Consider the following 19,636-nt stretch of genomic DNA (forward strand, 5'->3'; position numbering starts at 1 on the left):
TGAACTACCTTATTACTTTGGCACCTCTGTTAAATCTGTTGACCTCTTGTATATGTAGGTTTTAGGACTCTCTATTCTGGTCATTGATTTACATGTTCTTTTGTCAGTACCACACTATCTTATTACTCTAGTTTTATAACATCTTGAAATTATATAGTTAAGTCTTACAACTTTTTTTTTAAATTGCTTTGTCTACTCTAGGTTCTTTGCATTTTCATATAAACTTAATTTGATATAAATCAGCTTGTTAATTTCTACCAAAAATAAATACACCTCTTGTGATTTTCATTAGAATTACATTGGGTTTAGGGGCACCTGGGTGGCTCAGTCATTAAGCGTCTGCCTTCGGCTCAGGTCGTGATCCCAGGGTCCTGGGATCGAGCCCCGCATCGGGCTCCCTGCTCTGCAGGAAGCCTGCTTCTCCCTCTCCCACTCCCCCTGCTTGTGTTCCCTCTCTCACTGTCTCTCTCTGTCAAATAAATAAATAAAACTTTAAAAAAAAAAATTACATTGGGTCTGTAGATAAGTTTGGGGAGAATTGACATCTTAACAATATTGATCCATGGGCATAGTATATTTCTCCATTTGGGTCTTTAAGTTTTCAGTACTGTTTCATAGGTTAAGTACCCAAGGCCTGCATATATTTTGTTAAATTTTACCCCCACATTTTTCGTATTTTTGATATCATAAAGGATGTTTTCAGTTTATTTTCTAGTTAATTGTTGCTAGTATATAGAAAATTAATTGGACTTTTTTGTATATTGACCTTTATCTTGTGACCTTGAATCAAAGTACTTGATAAACTTATTTCTGTAGTTCAGATCATTCTAGTAGCTATTTTGTAGAGTTGGGATTTTTTTAAAAAAAGATTTATTTACTTATTCATTAGAGAGAGAGAGAGAGGGAAGGGGCACAGGGAGAGGGAGAGAAATCCTTAAGCAGACTCCTGACCCTGAGCGTGGAACCTGATGTGATTGGGGGAGGGGTGATTGATCCCAGGACCCTGAGATCATGACCTGAGCCAGAATCAAGAGTCAGACGCTTAACCGACTGAGACACTCAGGTGCCCCAGAATTGAGATTTTCTGCATAGATCATCATACCATCTGGGAGTAGACAGTTTTACTTCCTTTTCAATCTGTATGCCTTTTTTTCCTTCTTAGATAGGCTGGGCTCTCTGGTATAATAATGCATAGAAGTGGTGAGAGTGGAAATTCTTGCCTTGTTCCTGACTGTAGGGCAAAAATATTCGGTCTTTCATCATTAACTATGGTTTTAACTGTACCATTTTTATAAATGCCATAAACCAGGTTGAGGAAATTCCCTTCTGTTCCTAGATTCTGAGATTTTTTTCCTTGGATGTATGTAGAAATATTCTCCATCCATTAAGATGATTATAGGATGTGATACTGTGATTTACTATATAAAAAATACATTCTTTTCTCTTTTCTGGCACAGAGCTCCTAAAACCCTCGGAATTTTTAAAGCGATGACAGCTTTAAAGGTGTCTTTTATTGTTAATGATGTGACTTTTGGAAATCACCTAAGATGGGGGCTGGTTGCCAGTTGGAGCCAACAATGTGATTAGAGGGTTGGAACCTTTTAGTCCTACCCCCAACCTCCTGAGAGAGGAAAGGGGCTGGAGGTTGACTCATTGGCCCCTGGTGAATGAAGTCAATCAGTTATGCTGTTGGGACAAAACCCTCAAAAAACCCCCAATATGTTGGATTTGGAGAGCTTCTAGGCTAGTGAACAGTAGAGATTTGGGGGGAGAGTGGCACGCCTGGTGAGGGTGTGGAGCTCCATGCCTCTTCCCACATACCTGACTGTATTAATCTCCTCCATTTGTTTCTGAGTTATATCTTTTAAAAAAATTTTTTATTGATTGTTTTCAAAAATTGAGATATAATTAACATATTAGTTTCGATATTCAACATTGATGCATTGATATCATATGTATAATATGAAATGATCGCAGTAGGTCTACTTAACATCCATCACCACACATAGTTAAAATTATTTTTTTCTTGTGATAACTTTTAAGATTTACTCTCTTAGCAATTTTCAATTATACAATACAGTATTATTAATACTGTATTAACTATTATATGTTACTATAATTATATAATGTATGTTATGTAATATCTATTACTCTATATCATTAATACATATAGTATTAAATATATTTGCCATGCTGTACATTACATCTCCAGGACTTTTTTTAAAAGATTTAAAAAATATTTATTTGACAGAGAGCAAGCGCACATAAGCAGGGGGAGTGGCAGAGGGAGAGGGAGAAGCAGACTCCCTGCTGAGCAGGGAGCCAGACACGGGGCTCCGTCCCAGGACCCTGGGATCATGACCTGAGCCAAAGGCAGACGCTTAACGACTGAGCCACCCAGGCGCCCCCCAGGACTTTTTATAACTGGAATTTGGTACTTTTTTACTCTCTCCACCTATTTTACCCACTCCCAAACTCCTGCCTCTGGATACCACCCATCTGTTCTTGTATCTGTGAGCTCAAGTTTTTGTTGTTGTTTTGTTTTTTAGATTCTGTGTATGAGTGAGATCATACAGTGGTTGTCTTTCTCTGACTTATTTCCCTTAGCATAATGCCCTCAAGGTCCATCCATGTTGTCACAAGTGGCAGGATTTCTTTCCTTTTTTATGGCTGAATAATATTCCTCTGTGTGTGTGTGTGTATGTGTTTGTATGTATGTGTGTATATGTGTGTTTAAGTGTATGTATGTGTGTGTATACCGTATTCACCCTCAGACCCCATCACAAAAAACATCACATTGGGTGTTAGGGCTTCAACATATGAATTTTAGGAAACAAAATTCAGTTAGTATAGTACCCACCCTAACAAAGCAAAACTCAGAATGATTGAGTCCAAATAAATTAACTGTGTAAAGCTCAATAATGAAAGATAAGTTTGCTTTGTTTTTTTCCAATGTTTGAAGTTCTTCTATCTTCCAAATTTATTGTACTGACTAAAAATTCCAGAAAAAATGTTAATAATAGTACAATTTTTTTTTGCAACGACTTTAAACTCCATAGAATTTGGTGGGAAGACTCTGCCTGTAACTGTCAGAACCAGGCGATAACAAATGCACAGGACCTTTGATCCTGGCATGGCTCCAAGGAGGGGATGAGAGGGATGCACAGACACTTTTTCTGTAACTGTTTTCCTTTGAGTTTCATGCAGCTCCAAGAATTCCTCATATATGCAATCTAGTAACCACATTTCACTGCAAGTTGAAGTTTTTGCCATGGGAGCTGTTTGAATCTTGTTCCAAAGAGTGGGCTCTAATTCCTAAACTATGTATTTTAATTTGCTAGCAGGACAGACTCCACATAATTATCAGATCCTACATAATCATATTTATAAATGTACAACTTGACATTTCTTCAGAATTACAGATGTAACAGTTTGCTCTGTGGTCCTACTCAGAACTCTACAAGTGTATGTATTAGTGTAGAAAAAGAACAAATCCATAACAAATTTAAATTATACATTTACAGACTTTTTGATACTCTATTTTGTTTTTCCACAGTGAACATATGCTATTTTGTCATAAAAAAATCATGTTATTAAAAAGAATAAAAATAAATTTCTCCTTTGTCAAGTGAGTATTAGTATTTTTTCATCTTTCACCTCTGAGAGTAACAGCCAGGCATGATCTTTGGTCTGCTGCCCTTTGCTCATTGCCATGCTTTGTTTCACAAAGCAAACGGCTAGAACAGTTTAAACTCTGTTTTGCAAGATGTGAATAATCTTTATACCACATTCTATTAAATTCCCTTTATATTGACTTAGAGGATGTTTACATGGAGAATGAAAATGTGAGTGGATGAGTATGGATTAGCCATATTTTCTAGGGAATGAAGCCTCAGATGCTCTGTCTGCGTGTAGTCCCAGATCACAGCTAACCATGGTGTTACTTTGCTTCCATTAATAGGTCATTGCCTGTAAGAATGTTTGGTCAAGGAATAGGGATCTGGCATTTCTGGGTTCTCTAGCCTTCATACTGTATCTAAGAGTACCCCATCCTACTCTACTCCCATCTTACACATTAGAAAACTTCATTGTAACATTCAGCGTGAGGTTTAAAGTAGGTAAACCTGGAATTATAAAAGAAGATCTGATCTTAAATGAATTAAAAATCAGGGATGGGTGTTAGTTTGCACCTAACTTTTGATTTGCAACCAAAGAGTTGATAGTTTTTATGTGCATTATGTGGTATGCTTGGTATTGCATATAAGAAAAGATGCTTTTTTATTTTCCTTGATTGACCTGGCCCAACTGTCTTTTAAGAGTATCCTGGACAAGCAACTGGGTATATTAAACAGTTACTGTCAGCAGGAGCTGTTTGATGGGTTCATTAATGCAATTTTTGGAAGTTGTGTTCCCTGGCCAACTAAAAGTAGCTGTTCCCTATATGTTTTCTTGTGAGTTTGGATGAAATTTTCAGTACGGCAAGTCACATTCCATACTGCCTGGCTTCTTGTCAGATGAGGTACCTAGTAAATATTTCAGCAGTTGAAAACTTTGCTTCTATATGTGTCCGTGCCAGTTTTGTGATCTTTATCAGAAATGTATTTATGTTTCACCATATGGCCACGGGGCTGTAGTATATTCCTCTAAGGATGTCACTTCTGTTCATTTCTGCTTTTAGCTTCATGCATTTTCTTTCCAAAATGCTCCCACCCTCATGTTTCCAAATATCACCCAGGTGTCTGTTTTTTTAAAACTTTTTATTACAAAGTAATAGAGATTGATTGTAGAAGATTTGAAATACAGGAAAGCACAGATGAAAAGAAAAAATCACCTATGCTTTTATCACTCAGAAAAGTTGACTTTTTCTTTTAAAGTTTTTATTTAAATTCCAGTTAGTTAACATACAGTATTATATTGGTTTTGGGTGCATAGTATAGTGATTCAGCACTTCATACATCGCCCGGCGCGCATCACAAGTGCACACCTTCATCCCCATCGCCTATTTCAACCCATACCCCCACCGCCTCCCCTGTGGGAGCCATCAGTTTGTTCTCTACAGTGAAGAGTCCCTTTCTTGGTTTGCCCCCCCCTCTCTCTCTGTCTCCCTCTCTGTCTCTTTTTTTCCCCTTTGCTCATTTATTTTGTTTCTTAAATTCCACATATGAGTAAAATCATATATTTGTCTTTCTGACTGACTTATTTTGAAAGGTGTACTTGTACCCCAGTGTTTATAGCAGCATTTTCTACAGTAGACAAATTATGGGGAAACAGCCCAAGTATCCATCAACTGATAAATGGGTGAAGAAGATGTGGTATACACACACACACACACACACACACACACGCAATGTAATATTAACCATAAAAAAATGAAATCTTGCCATTTGCAACAACATGGATGGAGCTAGAGAGTATTATGCTAAGTGACTTTTTTTTTTTTTTTTTACTTTTAAATAAAGTTGGAATCATTCTGGCCCAGGTTTGTGACCTGCTTTTTTTTAGTCATGACTGTAAGTTGTGAACATCCCACATTATTAAGTATTGTGATGCAACATAATTTTTAATGGCAGTAGGATGCATCGTAATTTATTTAACTTGTAACCTTGGTTAGGCATTAAGGCTCTTTCTAATGTTTGTTATTAAAAATAACTTTGTGATGAAAATCTTGCTCAAATTTGCATATATCTCCATTACTTCACAGGATAAATTTCTGGAGCGACAATCACTGCACCAGAAAGAATGTGTATTTTTATGTAGTTAGGTTGTCCTCCATAAAAGTTGTTTCAGTTAGCACTCAGATAAGGGGTGTATGGAGTGTGCGTCTTTTCCTGTACCTTTGCTAATACACAGTGTAGATGACCTCTCCCTCCCCACCAACCCGGTCTGTTAGATCTCCCATTTCTTTCCTAATGCCTTTGGGCATATTATTTCTTCATGACACTCTGTGAGTCTTTTCATGATATTTATCATAATTGCAGTTATATATTATATTTATGATTATTTCATGTCTGTCTCCCCGCACTAGACTACCAGGTTACAGGAAGGCAGTGACCATATTGAGTTTATTTACCCCTGTATATCCACTGTGAAGCACATAGTATGTGTTCAGGACATTTTTGTTGAATAAATGGGCATTATTGTGAAAATAATTTTCCAATTTGATAGGCAAGTTACTATATTTGACTAATGTCTGTTTATTAGAGGTTAAGCGTCATGCTTCTATTGCTTAATGTTACTATTAATGGCCTGTTCATGTTTTGTCCGTTTTTTTGAGGAGTATCATCTTTTGATTCAAAGCTCTTCTCTGCCTCTTCTCTGATCCTAGAGGCTCCTATCTGAATATGGTATTTTTTCCCCGTCACTTTCCATCTCTGCTTATGCCCCTATAATATTTTTGTTCACTTGATTTATTATCCATTCTTTGTGTTTGCTAGGTAGGCATCTGAGACAAGCATTATTGAAGTCAGGGTCCCCTCTTATTTCCTGGTGTCAATCACTGATTACCTTCCTCTCTTACTGCCCTTCCCCCTCATAACTTCTACCCTCCAGTTATAGATACCCCCAAGATTAGCTGGACTTTAAGAAATCTTCCCTACCCCATTCAGCTTAAAGTCAGCTTAATTTAGTGCTCTAGCTTGAGGCAAAAAATATATTTTTTTTCCTTCTCGAGAAGCATTCTGTCCCTAGCTAAGAGCCTATCATTTTGACATCTTAAGCCCAGGCCTGGCGACTATTTTCTTTAAAGGGCCACACAGTAAATATTTGAGGCTTGAGGTCCAAATGGTCTCTGTTGTAAACACACAATTCTGCCCTTGTAGGGTGAAACACAATCATGTAGATGATGTATAAATGAGTGAGTGTGGCATGTTCCAGTAAAATTTTTTTATGAATACTGAAATTTGAATATCATATAATTTTCATGTGTCACAAAATATTTTATGTTTTCCCCCCCAACTATTTAAAAATGTTGAGACTATTCCAAGCTTATGGGCAGTACAAAGACAGATGGTGGGCCAGATTTGGCCCCTGGCTTTTGTTTGCTGACCCTGTCACAAGCCACACTCCAGAGAGAAAAATCACATTTGTAATTCTCATCCTGTCATTTACCTCCCAGTTCCCCAAACTTTTGGAATTTGTTAAAAACCAGCAAAAACCTACCTCTGTGTTCCAAGGTCCTTTAGCTTTCCTCCTAAAACTTGCCGTCTTTGAGGCTGTTTCCCTGGGTCTCTTATTATTCATCCCTTTCGAATCAGCACCTGCACTGGATTCTTTCCTAATTTCTATGCATTCCGCATTCCACCTTTATAATGTCCCCTCTTTCTAGTCTTACTCCCTAGTCTAAGACTCCCATCCAGAGAGTTGCACTGGGCTCCCCGTTGGTTGTCCACCTCTAATATCATTTTCTGCTGACAGATTAAAATTCTGATAGTGTCTCTCCCTTGCTGAAAATCTCAAGGTTTTGTCTACATAACCAAGTAAAACTCATTAGTTTGGCACCTAAGGTATTCTGTAGTACTTCCTTCTCTCTTCTTCAGTGTTCTCTTCCACTACTTCCTTAGTGCCTTCAGGCAAGTTATTTTTTTCCACTTTTCCTGTGCTTATGATGTTCCTTATGGCTTCATTGCCATCTCTACTACCCTTCTTTGCAGTGTCCCCCTACCCTTCAAGGCCCTTCAAAAAGGAAGCTTTCCCTATATTTATAACCTAATGTGATAATTGGTCCTTCTGTGCTTCTGTCCCTCTTTGGTGATGCCCAAAGTCAGCCGTAGCTTATAGCAGTTTATGCTTTTATCTCATTTCCCTACTTAGTTTTAAGTGGCTGAGAGGGATGACACTGCCGTGACCTTCTTTTTTGGTCCCCTGAAACAGTGATAATACAAGAAGTTGTACTGACTCTTCTAATGAGGGGAGCATGTTGGGATGTGAAGAATCAGTTCTCTTTTGATTCTCTTAACTGTTCACTGGGAGAGCTTTGGCAAGTTCTCTGACGGCAGATGCAGAAGAAGTATGAAGAACATAAGCCCCAGGGCTGAGGCTTTTTGTGAAAGCTAGCGATATAATCCTAGGAATCTAATCTCCCTCCCCCCAGCCCCTTTTCCTATAACCTTACAAGATATTGAAATCGTCTTCATTTTCCAGGTGAAGAAACTGAGACTTAAGAGGTTATACAGTTTGTAAGTAATGACAGGCCAAGTGAAAACAAGAAGAAGAAAAAATACAAAGTTTAGAAGGAAAAAATATTCATAGTGATTCTGTCTATGTGATAGGATTTTAGGTGATGTGTCTTTCCTAGCATCTATTTTTCCTGCTTACTATCTTTAAACATAGATTACAACTCTTAATGCTTTAAATCATCCCATTTCAGATGTTGTGGTTTTACTGGGAGAAATGCGAATCCATGGTCTTTGATTCACTTAGGCCTCCCCTGACGTGGCTGTTTGCCTGGTGGGGCTGTCTGCATGTTCGTCATGCTTCTCTGACCATAACTGCCTGAGCTTCTGGCTTATTTTTCCAAATAGTCCTGTACATCATCTTCTACCTTATTGGCATCTCTATGCCTTTGGCTTGTCTCAGCTAAAATCCTTAGACCCCTGTTGTCTTAGCTTACACCTCTCCTGTCTTTACTCCCTGCCTATTGCTTTTGGATAATCCTCCATCGTTTTCTCACCTTATTTTTCTGCTTTCTCAACTGCCTGAACTGTCTCCCCTTTCCCTCTAAGTCTTAGGAGTGGGCCTTGCTGCTGAACTCAGGATCCTGAAGCCATTAGTCACTCTACCTTCTGACCCCACATTCTGTATCCCACCTGGTTCTTTCTCCCTTCTTTTCTGTTACAACAGAAGAGCTTTTCCTTCCTACCCTGGCTCACATTCCTTCCTGCCTCCTAGGACCTTCCACCATTCAGTCCCTTCCTTGCATTTGGCATTCACTAAGCATGTGTTTAATAAACATCTAATTTTTATAAACAGAAGAAAATTAGTAACAAAAACCCTGTCTGGGTAAGAGTAGGAGATTGAGTAGGAGTTTGAAAAATGGAATACTCTAGAATCTAATTGTTTCAGAGAATGTTAATTATCCTGGAAAATTGCAGAGTGTTGTTTCATAGATTCCATCTACTGTAAATATATTTTATATGATATGAAATGTTATAGTGCCTCTTAAGAATTTACCCATTTGATTGAAAGACATTTCCTGTGGTAGAGGTTTCCTTTTACATATTGTTCAGATTTACCTTTGATCTTTTTCTTTTTGGATTATAACTTGAACTTTTTTTTTTTTTCCATAGTTGGAGAACACATTCAAATCAGTTATTGCACAAATTGGACCTGGAGGGACTATCAATCCAGAACTAAAGCATAAGATAAGATTTGTAAGTATTTTCTGTTTCTGGGAAATGAATATGAAAATTAATTATACATTTAGATCTCATTTGTGGTTAAATTTACTTTCCTTATGAGTGTTTATTTTATAATTATACCTGATCTTTTCAAATATATTGCAAATGGAGTGGCTATTCTTTTAAGATCAGGAAAAAAATTACTCCTAATAATTTTTAATGTTCTCAAAATTATTTAGAAAATGGAATTTTTCCATAAATGCTGTTCTCCTTTTTTTCTTCCCCTTACCCCCGTAAATCATTGTTAGCAAACAGTTCAAGATCTTTCCAGTATCAGTTTCATATATATGTATGTCAGATATTATTCTAAACATTACATGGCATTTCATTCTGCCAGTGCACTTTCATTTATGAGATCTGCAATTGATTAAATTGGGGTTGTTTCTAGCCTTGGCTATTAAAAAAATGTTACGGTTAATGTCCTCGAACATGTATCTAGAAGTGGACTTGTCAAAGGCATTGAGTAATTTAGTTTTGGTCATTAATACTAAATTGCCCTCTAAAAGGTTTGAACAGATTTGCACTCCCACTCATGGTGAAATGTTATTTTCCAATAATGTTGTAATTTATACCTCTTGACTTTTACATCTGAGCATCTTTCATATGTTTAGTAGCCATTTATATATTTTTATAATTATTTTTATGTTCAGTTAACCACTGTATAGTACATCATTAGTTTTTGATGTAGTGTTCAATGATACATTGTTTGTGTATAACACCCAGTACTCATCACTACATGTGCCCTCCTTAATACCCATCACCCAGTTATCCCCGCCCTTCTGAGATCCTTAATTCGTTTTCCGGGGTCTATATACATATACATATATATATATATATATATGTATATGTATATATATATATGTATATATATATAGGGGTCTATATATATGTAAATATAAATATATAATATATATAAATTTATAATTATATATATATAAATATTTTTTTAATAAAATTTCAATGTAGTCCTTTTTTCCCTATTCAGTGCTACCTTTATATATGTACCAGTTTTATTTTCCCTGTAACTCTGTGAAGTAGTGTCCTCTAACAAAGAGAACAAAATACACCCAGGAAGTACTGAGACACTCTACCTTGCCCACATTGAGAGATTATAGCCCCTCTTCCCCTTATCCCCCCCTTTTAAAAATTTTTTAATTTTTAATGTTTTAAAAAATTTTTTAATTTCATAAATTTTATTCTTGGGTTTCATTTTGGCTTTGCTTTTTCGGTGGTGGCTTCTGACTGCTCCGGATTTTCCCAGGCTGCATCTTGCCTGGATTGTGGTTGATATTTAGGACTCTGTACATTTCCTGAACCACCCCTCAACAGAATGACTAGGAGGAGGAACTCCTAACAAAGAAAAGAACCAGAGACAATGGTTTCTCCTGCAGACCTAATGGATATGGATATAAGCAGGATGTCACAGATAGACTTCAGGGTAGCAGTTATGAAGTCAATAGCTAGGCTTGAGAAAACCCTTAGTGGCGATATAGAATCTCTAAGGGCAGAAATGAGAGCCAATTAGGCTGAACTTAAAAATGCTATGAGTGAGATGCAGTCTAAACTGGATACTCTAACAACCAGGGTAAGTGAGGCAGAAGAATGAATTAGTGATCTAGAAGATAAACTGATAGCCATTTATATTTCTTATTTGAATTACCTGTTCATGTCTTTGGCCTAATTTGTTGTTTTTCCTTGTTAATTTGTGAAAGCTCTTTGGCTGTTAATGTATTGGGCTGAAGGGTATGTACACTTAAAATTTTGATGGGAGCTATTCTTATTTGAATGATCAGAGTGCCGTTACGACTCTTACTGCTTTAAATTATTCCATTTTGGATGTCGTGGTTTTACTGGGAGAAATGCAAAAACCATGGTACATTCAAACCCTGTTTTTTTGTTTGGACATTGACTATGTATCCAACAATTATTTATTTAAGAATGTTCAATATTTCTTATGGTAACAAAAAATTAAAGGAAAATTAAACATTCATTGGTAAAGGATTGGTTAAATTAACTACTCAAACTAGACAGTATCATGAGGCTCATAAGAAAGTTTACGTATATCTCAATTAATTTTCATGGAAGTATCTCCTTGATCTATTGTTTGACTTTAAAAACAGGTGTTATAGAATAGCAAGTTTAGTATTGTCCTTTCATGTAAAATTATGTATAATGTGTGTGTCTACATAAGAGGTTTCTGAAAGGATGATTTATGAAAAGCAGCAACAATTATCTCTGGTCACAGGATTTTGGAATCATTTTTATATTTTTCTGAAGCTTGATTTAGCCTTTTTAATGAAACATGTAATATTTGGAAAAATCTGGGACAACACAAAACTTTTTACACTTTATTGGGATAGAGTCTGCTTTTAGGAATTTTTCCTAAAAGATAATTGGACAAGTGTGCAAGATGCAAATATGAAAATAATTATAATATTTGTGACAATAAAACACAGGACACAGCCATAAATAGAGGATCAAGTAAATAAATTTATATGGAATAATTTGATAACTCTATAGCCAGTATACATGTTGATCCATATTTACTGACATGGAAAATTGTTTGTGGTATGATAATAAAAAACTTGTTTTGGAAATGATGACCTTATTTTTACATTAAATATAGGTATTTTTATGTACATATGGGCAACAATGACTATGATAATTTTTTCTTTGCTCAATTCTATTTTTCAAAGTTTTCTATAGTATCCATTTTATTTCTTTTCTACCATTTAAAATGCTTGAGGGATGCCTGGCTGGCTTGGTTGGTAGAGCATGTGACTCTTGATCTCGGGATTGTGAGTTTGAGCCCCACACTGGGTGTTGAGATTACTTAAAAATAAAATCTTTAAAATAAAATAAAATGCTTGAAATTATGCTATAGGATTTTTACTTTATGTGAGCTAAAGCTAAATATATGAGCTAAAGAATCGTAGGAATTTCTAGAGACCTGCAGCATTGCAGTATTGTGCAAGAATGATTTCTCGACTCTGGAAATGTTGGAAGCCTTTTTTTTGTTGTTGTTACATCCTTTTTTAAAACTGGAAACTGCTCTAAAAAATATTGTGACTTTTAATTCATTCATCCAGTAATGTAATTTTTTTTTTTTAACCTTTTTTACTATTTAAGTTTATATGGTTTTATTTTGATATTTTGTTAGCCAGCATCCTAATAGTGTCTATTTATATTGTATTTTATTTTCTGTTAGGTTGTATCCAAGTTTCCAGAGGGTTTGCTTATGTCTAAACTGCTCAGAGAATTTGAGGTGAGTATTTTCTTTTTCATCAACCATGGTTTTTTTATGCCTTATGTTTCTTGTGGTGGATAGAAATTTTGTGTCTATTCCTTGGATCTCCCACCTATGCTCTAGAATTTCAACATTTTGTTTTGCATTTTGCTATCATTTTCTTTACTAAAAGAGTTAAGAATATGATCCTTTGTAAGTACTTCATTATATATAGGATATCTTTACCATTTAATAGTATTATTAGAATAAAAGTTAATTTATTTTTAAGATTTTATTTATTTGACAGAGAGAGACACAGCGAGAGAGGGGACACAAGCAGGGGGAGTGGGAGAGGGAGAAGCAGGCTTCCCGCTGAGTGGGGAGCCTGATGCGGGGCTCGATCCCAGGACCCTGAGATCATGACCTGAGCCTAAGGCAGACGCTTAACGACTGAGCCACCCAGGTGCCCCAAAAGTTAATTTATTTTTAAAGTCTGACAATGCCAAGTGTCAGTGGGGATGTGGAAAAACAGAATATGTCATCCACTGTTCGTGGGACAAAACCCCTTTGGAATTTTGACAGTAGCAAGTAAAGTTGAAGACAAGCACCCCCAGTGATCCAGCATTTCTACTTCTACATACATACTTTAGAGAAACTCTTATGTGTGTGCACATGGAGATCTGCATAAGACACGTGCACCTGGCAGCAGAATGAAAAACTGGAAGCAGACTAAACGACTGTCAATAGGAGAATGGATAAATAGAGATTGACATTTATATGATGGAATAGTAGATAAAATGAACTAGGTTTATTCTGCAACATGGAATCATCATCTGTTTAGTGAAAAAATCACGTTGCAGAATGGTAATTTAGACACTGCCTTATATCCAATTTAAAAAAAATGGTAAGATCTGTATACATGTTAGCTCTGTGCTAGGCTCTATTCTGAATGCCTTTCATATTGTAATTCATTTGATTTTCATGATAGACTGAGGCACAGAGAAGTAACTTGCCTAAGGGTCAGATAGTAATGGGTGGAGTCAGGATTTGAACCCCAGGCAGCCTGGCTTCAGAATCCTAAATCTTAACTTCTGTGCCATGAAAACTGCCATATATTTGCAGATATAAACACAGATTTTGTGAGCTACTACAGCATAATGGTTAATACCTTAACCTCTATGTGCTGGTTTATAAATGATATGTAAAGTCAGGATAATATTACGTAAGAGAGTTTTGCAAAGTTTTAATGACTTAAAAATGAAATATTTAAAACAGTGCCTGCCACATAGTAATTATTCAGTAAATATTAATTCTTAGAAGAAAGAGAAGAAAGATTGAAAAGGTAGGCATCATCCCTTGGATAGTGATGGAGACAACTGAAGTTCCCATTGTTTTAAAAATATGAATCTTTTAGTGCCACACAGTTTATTTCAAATAGACTTAAAACAAGGGGTCTTGATTTTTTTTGATGAACCAGCAAATTAACTTACCTAATAATGAAATTCCAGAATAAAGTCTGTAATAGAATGACTTAATTACCATAAAGTTTATGGGTAAAATCAGTCTCCTATGCCAGATTCACAACTCAGAGTGAATAGTTTTATACCACAGTCAAATGTAGCTTGTAATAAAAGTTCAAGGTGTTAAGGTTACAAGTCAGCAATCCTGGAGAAGTTAAAACAAACCTTTTAATGTTATAGTAAAGCTCTTTGCTTTTCTTAGTAAACAAGCAGAAATTCAGCTTCGTGATTAGAAGTATATAGGAAGTATAGATTTATTTTAACTTTTGTTCTAACTTGTAGAAACACTTGCTTAACCCTTTATTTATCCAGTGTGATGTAAAAGCTATACCTGTGTGATTTGCCCTCTTGAACTACCTGCTCAGTAGTCTGTCATTTGTTCAAAATGGCTTGTTCAATTGCTAATTGAAGGGAAGATAGTGCATTGGCAGCATAGGTTTTGGTTTTTCCTGAGGCTCCACATAAAGACAGAGAAACTAGATAGCAAAACTAAAAATCCGCTGACAATATCTACAACAAAATTGGGTAATATATTTTCTAAGAACAATTGTGTGGGGAGTAATTGCCAGCGGCCACAAGGTCTTCATGTTGCCAGTGTCTGTGTCAGGAGAAAACAGGGAAGCAGGGGAGCCAATTTCTGATGGATCTGGGGACAAAAAAGTTACAAAGTAACCATCAGATAATTCACTAGACAGTAGAGCAAGCCATTTTGAAAACAGCAGCTGAAACTGGATAATATCAGTCTAATAGCAGAGAGTGTCTCATGGTAAGGCTTGAATCAGGCTGGAGCATTATAGCCTCTGTGAATTCTTGAAATGGACAGGCCAGAGGTCCCTTCCAGATAGGACCAGACAAGAGAGAAAAATTGAGCAGGATAGGGACCATAGAAAAAGAAGGGTCCAGATGTAAGTAGGATTAAGAGAAGAGAGCCAGAATATATCAAAAACAAGCTACTATATATGTATATATAAATGTTTAAAGTTGAGTGTAGTTGACCATATTACATTAGTTTCAGGTATACTTAATGGCAGCTCAGCGTTTAAATATGATGCTATTCTCACCACAAATGTAGCTACCATCTGTTACTATACAGCGCTATGACAATATCACTGACTATATTCCTTATGCTGTGCCTTTATTCCTGTGACTTATTCCTTCCATAACTGAAGCCTGTATCTCCCACTCTCTTTCACCAATTGCCCATCCTCCCCATCCCCTGCCTTCTGGCAACCATCAGTTTGTTCTCTGTATTTACAGGTCTGATTCTGCTTTTTGTTTGTTTATTCATTTTTTTTAATATTCCACATATGAGTGAAGTCATATGTTATTTGTCTTTCTCAGTCTGACTTATTTCACTTAGCATAGTACCCTCTAGGTTCATCCATGTTGTTGCAAATGGCAAGGTCCCATCCTTTTTATGGCTGTGTAATACTCGTGTGTGTGTGTGTGTGTGTGTGTACGTGTACCACATCTTCCTTATCCATTCATTTAATGGACTCTTAGGTTGCTTCCATTATCTTGGGTGTTGTAAATAATATTGTAGTAAACATAGGGGTGCATAAATTAAATAAATTAGTGTTCTCATTTTCTTTGGGTAAATTCCCAATAGTGAAATTATTGGATCATATGGTATTTCTATTTTTAACTTTTTGAGGAACTTCTGTGGCTGTACTACAGTACTATATTTTTTAACAATATATGAAAATAGTAGAAGGAGGAGGTCTGAAGCAGAAAAGCCGTCCAGAATGTTCTACAGATTAGGAAAATGACTTTAATGTAAGATATGCAACAGAAAAGGATCAGGGCCAAACTTCTTCAGTGTGTTAAGAAAAAAAGAGAATAAGGAGAAGAATAATTTATCTATAGATAGTGAAAGCATGTCAGAAATGCATGCCCTTAATACAGATCAAAACTGAAGCCTGCTTTTTCAAAAAGATACGTTAAGAAAGTGATACAAAAAGATAGATTAAGAAAGTTGTTCTTTCATAAACAACATAAATCTGAAATATATGAATTTGGAAATAAAGTTATAATAGATTGGGCAAAATTAGAAACAAAAGAAAAAAATCATTTCCAAAATGAAGACTAAACTACAAAGATGACAAGAGCTAAAAATACAACAGATAATGCCCTCAGAAAAGAACAGGTAAATATGCGGAACATTTTGAAAATTAAAGGGAAATGAAGGAGGCACTGGGGATCTAGGCATAAAAAGTCTCTGTAAGATTTTGAAATCTAGTGAGAAACTCAGGCACACAAGTAAATTAAGATGATATGTCTGAGTAGCCTGTATTGGAACAATCTTGAAGATAAGTATTATAAATTCTGGACAAAGTTTAAAAAAATCACTGTCTGAAGATACTAGATCAATATCTAAAAGTAGGCAGAAACTGGACAGGATTCAGCATCTGGAAGAGGGAATGACACTTTTATTTGCCTGGATTTTGGCCTGATGGCAGGCCCCATCCAATGTTTGGAATTTTGGATTTGGACAAAAACCAGAAGTTTATACTGGCTTGAAGAACCAAAGGATAGTGTTTAGAGCTATGTAAGCAGCTGAAAGAAGGGGAGAAATTTTAGGATGGAGAGAGCTACAGAGAACTCGGAGCACCAAATTCTGCACATAAATTCTTCCCAAATCTCTGGTTGACAGTTGAACTACACATGGTTGCAGCAGGGTCAAAGTAGCCTAGTAAGGCTAAAAGAACTGAATATATTTCAGCTGTTGACCATTACAGAGAGAGAGTTTAAGTTCGTCCAAACTGCCTGCTAAAACAAAGCAAAAAGCAATCGGCTTAAAAGGGATATGAACAATTCCAGAGTCTTTTTAATATATCATTCATCATGTCCAGGATACAAACCAATTTACTAGATATCTGTTAAACAAATATGATCCTTGGTGAAGAGAAAAAGTAATCAATGGAAATATTGGTGATGTAGCTGTTGAAGTTAGAAAAAAGTTTTTTTAAAAAAATATTTATTTATTTGACAGAGAGAGAGACACAGCAAGAGAGGGAACACAAGCGGGGGGAGTGGGAGAGGGAGAAGAAGGCTTCCTGCTGAGCAGGGAGCCTGATGTGGGGCTCGATCCCAGGACCCTGGGATCATGACCTGAGCCGAAGGCAGCCGCTTAACTGACTGAGCCACCCAGGCACCCCAGAAAAAGGGTTTAAAAAGAACTTTTATTGTCCTGTTAAAGGATATAAAGAAATATGTGTTCATATTAAATGAACAGATAACAGGTCTTACTGGAGAAAAAAATATAAAAAAACAAGATTTGCTAGAAGTAAAAAAAAAAATTCACTGCAGTATCTTAACAAATTGGAAACGGCAGAAGAAAGCACCAGTGAACTTCAAGACAGATCAATAGAGATGGTTCAGTCTGAAGAACAGAGAAAATAAATGAAAGATAAAAAAAGCAGAGTCTGAGAGACTGGTAGGACAATACCAGATGGTCTAATGTAGATGTAATTGGTGAGGAGAGGAAATAGGAAAATATTTGAAAAAATGGCTGAACATATTCCAAATTTTTGTGAAAGAAGTTTACAGATTTAAGAAGCCCAGATAACCTCACCCAGTGAATATAAAGAAAACTTTACACAGGCACATCATAGTCAGCTGCAGAAAACCAAAGATAATTAGAAAATTCTGAGAGCATCCAGTGAAAAATGATTTTCAGAGAAAATCCTGAAAGCAGTGAAAGAAACAGAGGGACAATGATACGAATGATGGCTGACTTCTCATTAGAAACAATAATGACTAAAAGAGAGTGGAAGGATATCTTTAAAGTGCTCAAAGGAAAAATAATGTTAGGCCAATATTTTATATCTAGTGATAGTATCTTTCAAGAATGAAAGTAAAAGACATGGGTGCCTGTGTGGCTTAGTCGTTAAGTGTCTGCCTTCGGCTCAGGCCATGATCCCAGGGTCCTGGATCGAGCCCCGCATTGGGCTCCTTACTCAGCAGGAAGCTGCTTCTCGCTCTCCCACTCCCCCTGCTTGTGTTTCCTCTCTCGCTGTGTCTCTGTTAAATAAGTAAATAAAATCCTAAAAAAAAAAAAAAAAAAGTTTTCAAATGATCAAAAATTGCAAATTAATAGTAAGCAGCCCTGCAGTATAAGAAATTCTAGAGAACATTCTTTAGGCTGAACAAAATGATGCTAGGTTGCACTCAAATCTGCAGGAAGAATTGAAGAGCACAGGAAATGGTAAATGGGTATATATATAAAAGACTTTCCTTTCATCACTTAAATATATGACTGCTTAAAGCAAAAATTATAACATTGTGTAATTGGGTTTGTAACATGTAGATATGTGGATGTAATACACACGAAAACCATAGCATAATGAGTGGAGCTATAGGTTGTAAGGCTCTTTATATTTTGTTAGGTAGTACAGTAGTACTGAAAAGTTAAGGATGTATAAAACAGCCATAAAAATGCAGAGTTGCAGTTAGTAAGCCAGTAGAGAAATTAAAATGGAATTATACAAAAATACTCAGTAAACCCAAAGGAAGATAGGGTTTAGTGTTCAGCTGTCTTGCTTGAAAGACAATGGAACAAGGTTTAGAGGAATAGAATACAGATGGGATCAGAAGAAATTAAATAGAAAAATAGTGGGGTGCCTGGGTGGCTCAGTCAGTTAAGCATCTAACTCTTGATTTCAGCTCAGGTCTTGATCTCAGGGTTGTGAGTTCAAGCCCCATGTTGGGCTCCACACTGGGCGTGGAGCCTACTTAAAAAAATGGCAAAATCGTAGCTGTAAATCCAATTATATTAATTTCATAAATGTAAGTGGGTGAAATATTAGAATTAATGAAATTATGAGACCGGATGTAGAGGCAAGATGCAACTAGCTGACATTAACAAGAAACACACTGTAAATATAAAGACAGAGACTGAAAGTAAAAGATGAATAAGACAGTAAATGAAATAAGCATAAAAACTGAATTAAAAAATTCAGATAAAACAGTTCAATGCAATATGTATTATCAGAGGACCATTTGGTAAAGGATCAGTTCTTAGGAAGGGCAAAGGATCAATTCTTAGGAAGACACAACATTTAAATGTGTATTTATCTAATATTTGAAAATAAATGATCCAAAAATTGACAAAATAATGAATTCCATAAATAGATTTTCTTTTTCCAGCAATTAATAGGATAGCTAAAAAATGCATAAGGACATAGAAAATCTGAACCACACTCTCTACCATCTTGGTCTATTTTATGGAACACTAGACTCAACACTGCAGAATACACTTTCTGTTCAAGTACATATGGGACATTTGCCAAGATAGAACATTTAGTTGGCTATAGAAATAAGTCTTAACCAATTTCAAAATATTGAGATCTTAGAGTATGTTTTCTGATTAAGAAGGGATTAAATTACAAGTCAAACAGTAAATTATTTAAGTATTAGCCTTTCAGATAATTTGGAAATTAAACACCATTTTTCAAGTAATTATTAGGGAAATTAGAAAATATTTCCAACTGAAT

General features: G+C 36.0%; 1 protein-coding gene across 1 annotated transcript in view; it reads left to right on the forward strand.

The window, feature by feature from the left end:
• Positions 1 to 19,636, forward strand: part of TDRD5 (tudor domain containing 5) — a 100,852-nt gene that overhangs the window by 12,945 nt on the left and 68,271 nt on the right. Inside the window, exons 4-5 of the mRNA XM_036120958.2 lie at positions 9,285 to 9,368; positions 12,604 to 12,660. Of these exons, the coding sequence (XP_035976851.2) occupies positions 9,285 to 9,368; positions 12,604 to 12,660 (141 nt within the window). The remainder of the gene's footprint in view (positions 1 to 9,284; positions 9,369 to 12,603; positions 12,661 to 19,636) is intronic.

This window comes from Halichoerus grypus, chromosome 7 (assembly GCF_964656455.1).
Source record: "Halichoerus grypus chromosome 7, mHalGry1.hap1.1, whole genome shotgun sequence".
NCBI classification, from domain to species: domain Eukaryota; kingdom Metazoa; phylum Chordata; class Mammalia; order Carnivora; family Phocidae; genus Halichoerus; species Halichoerus grypus.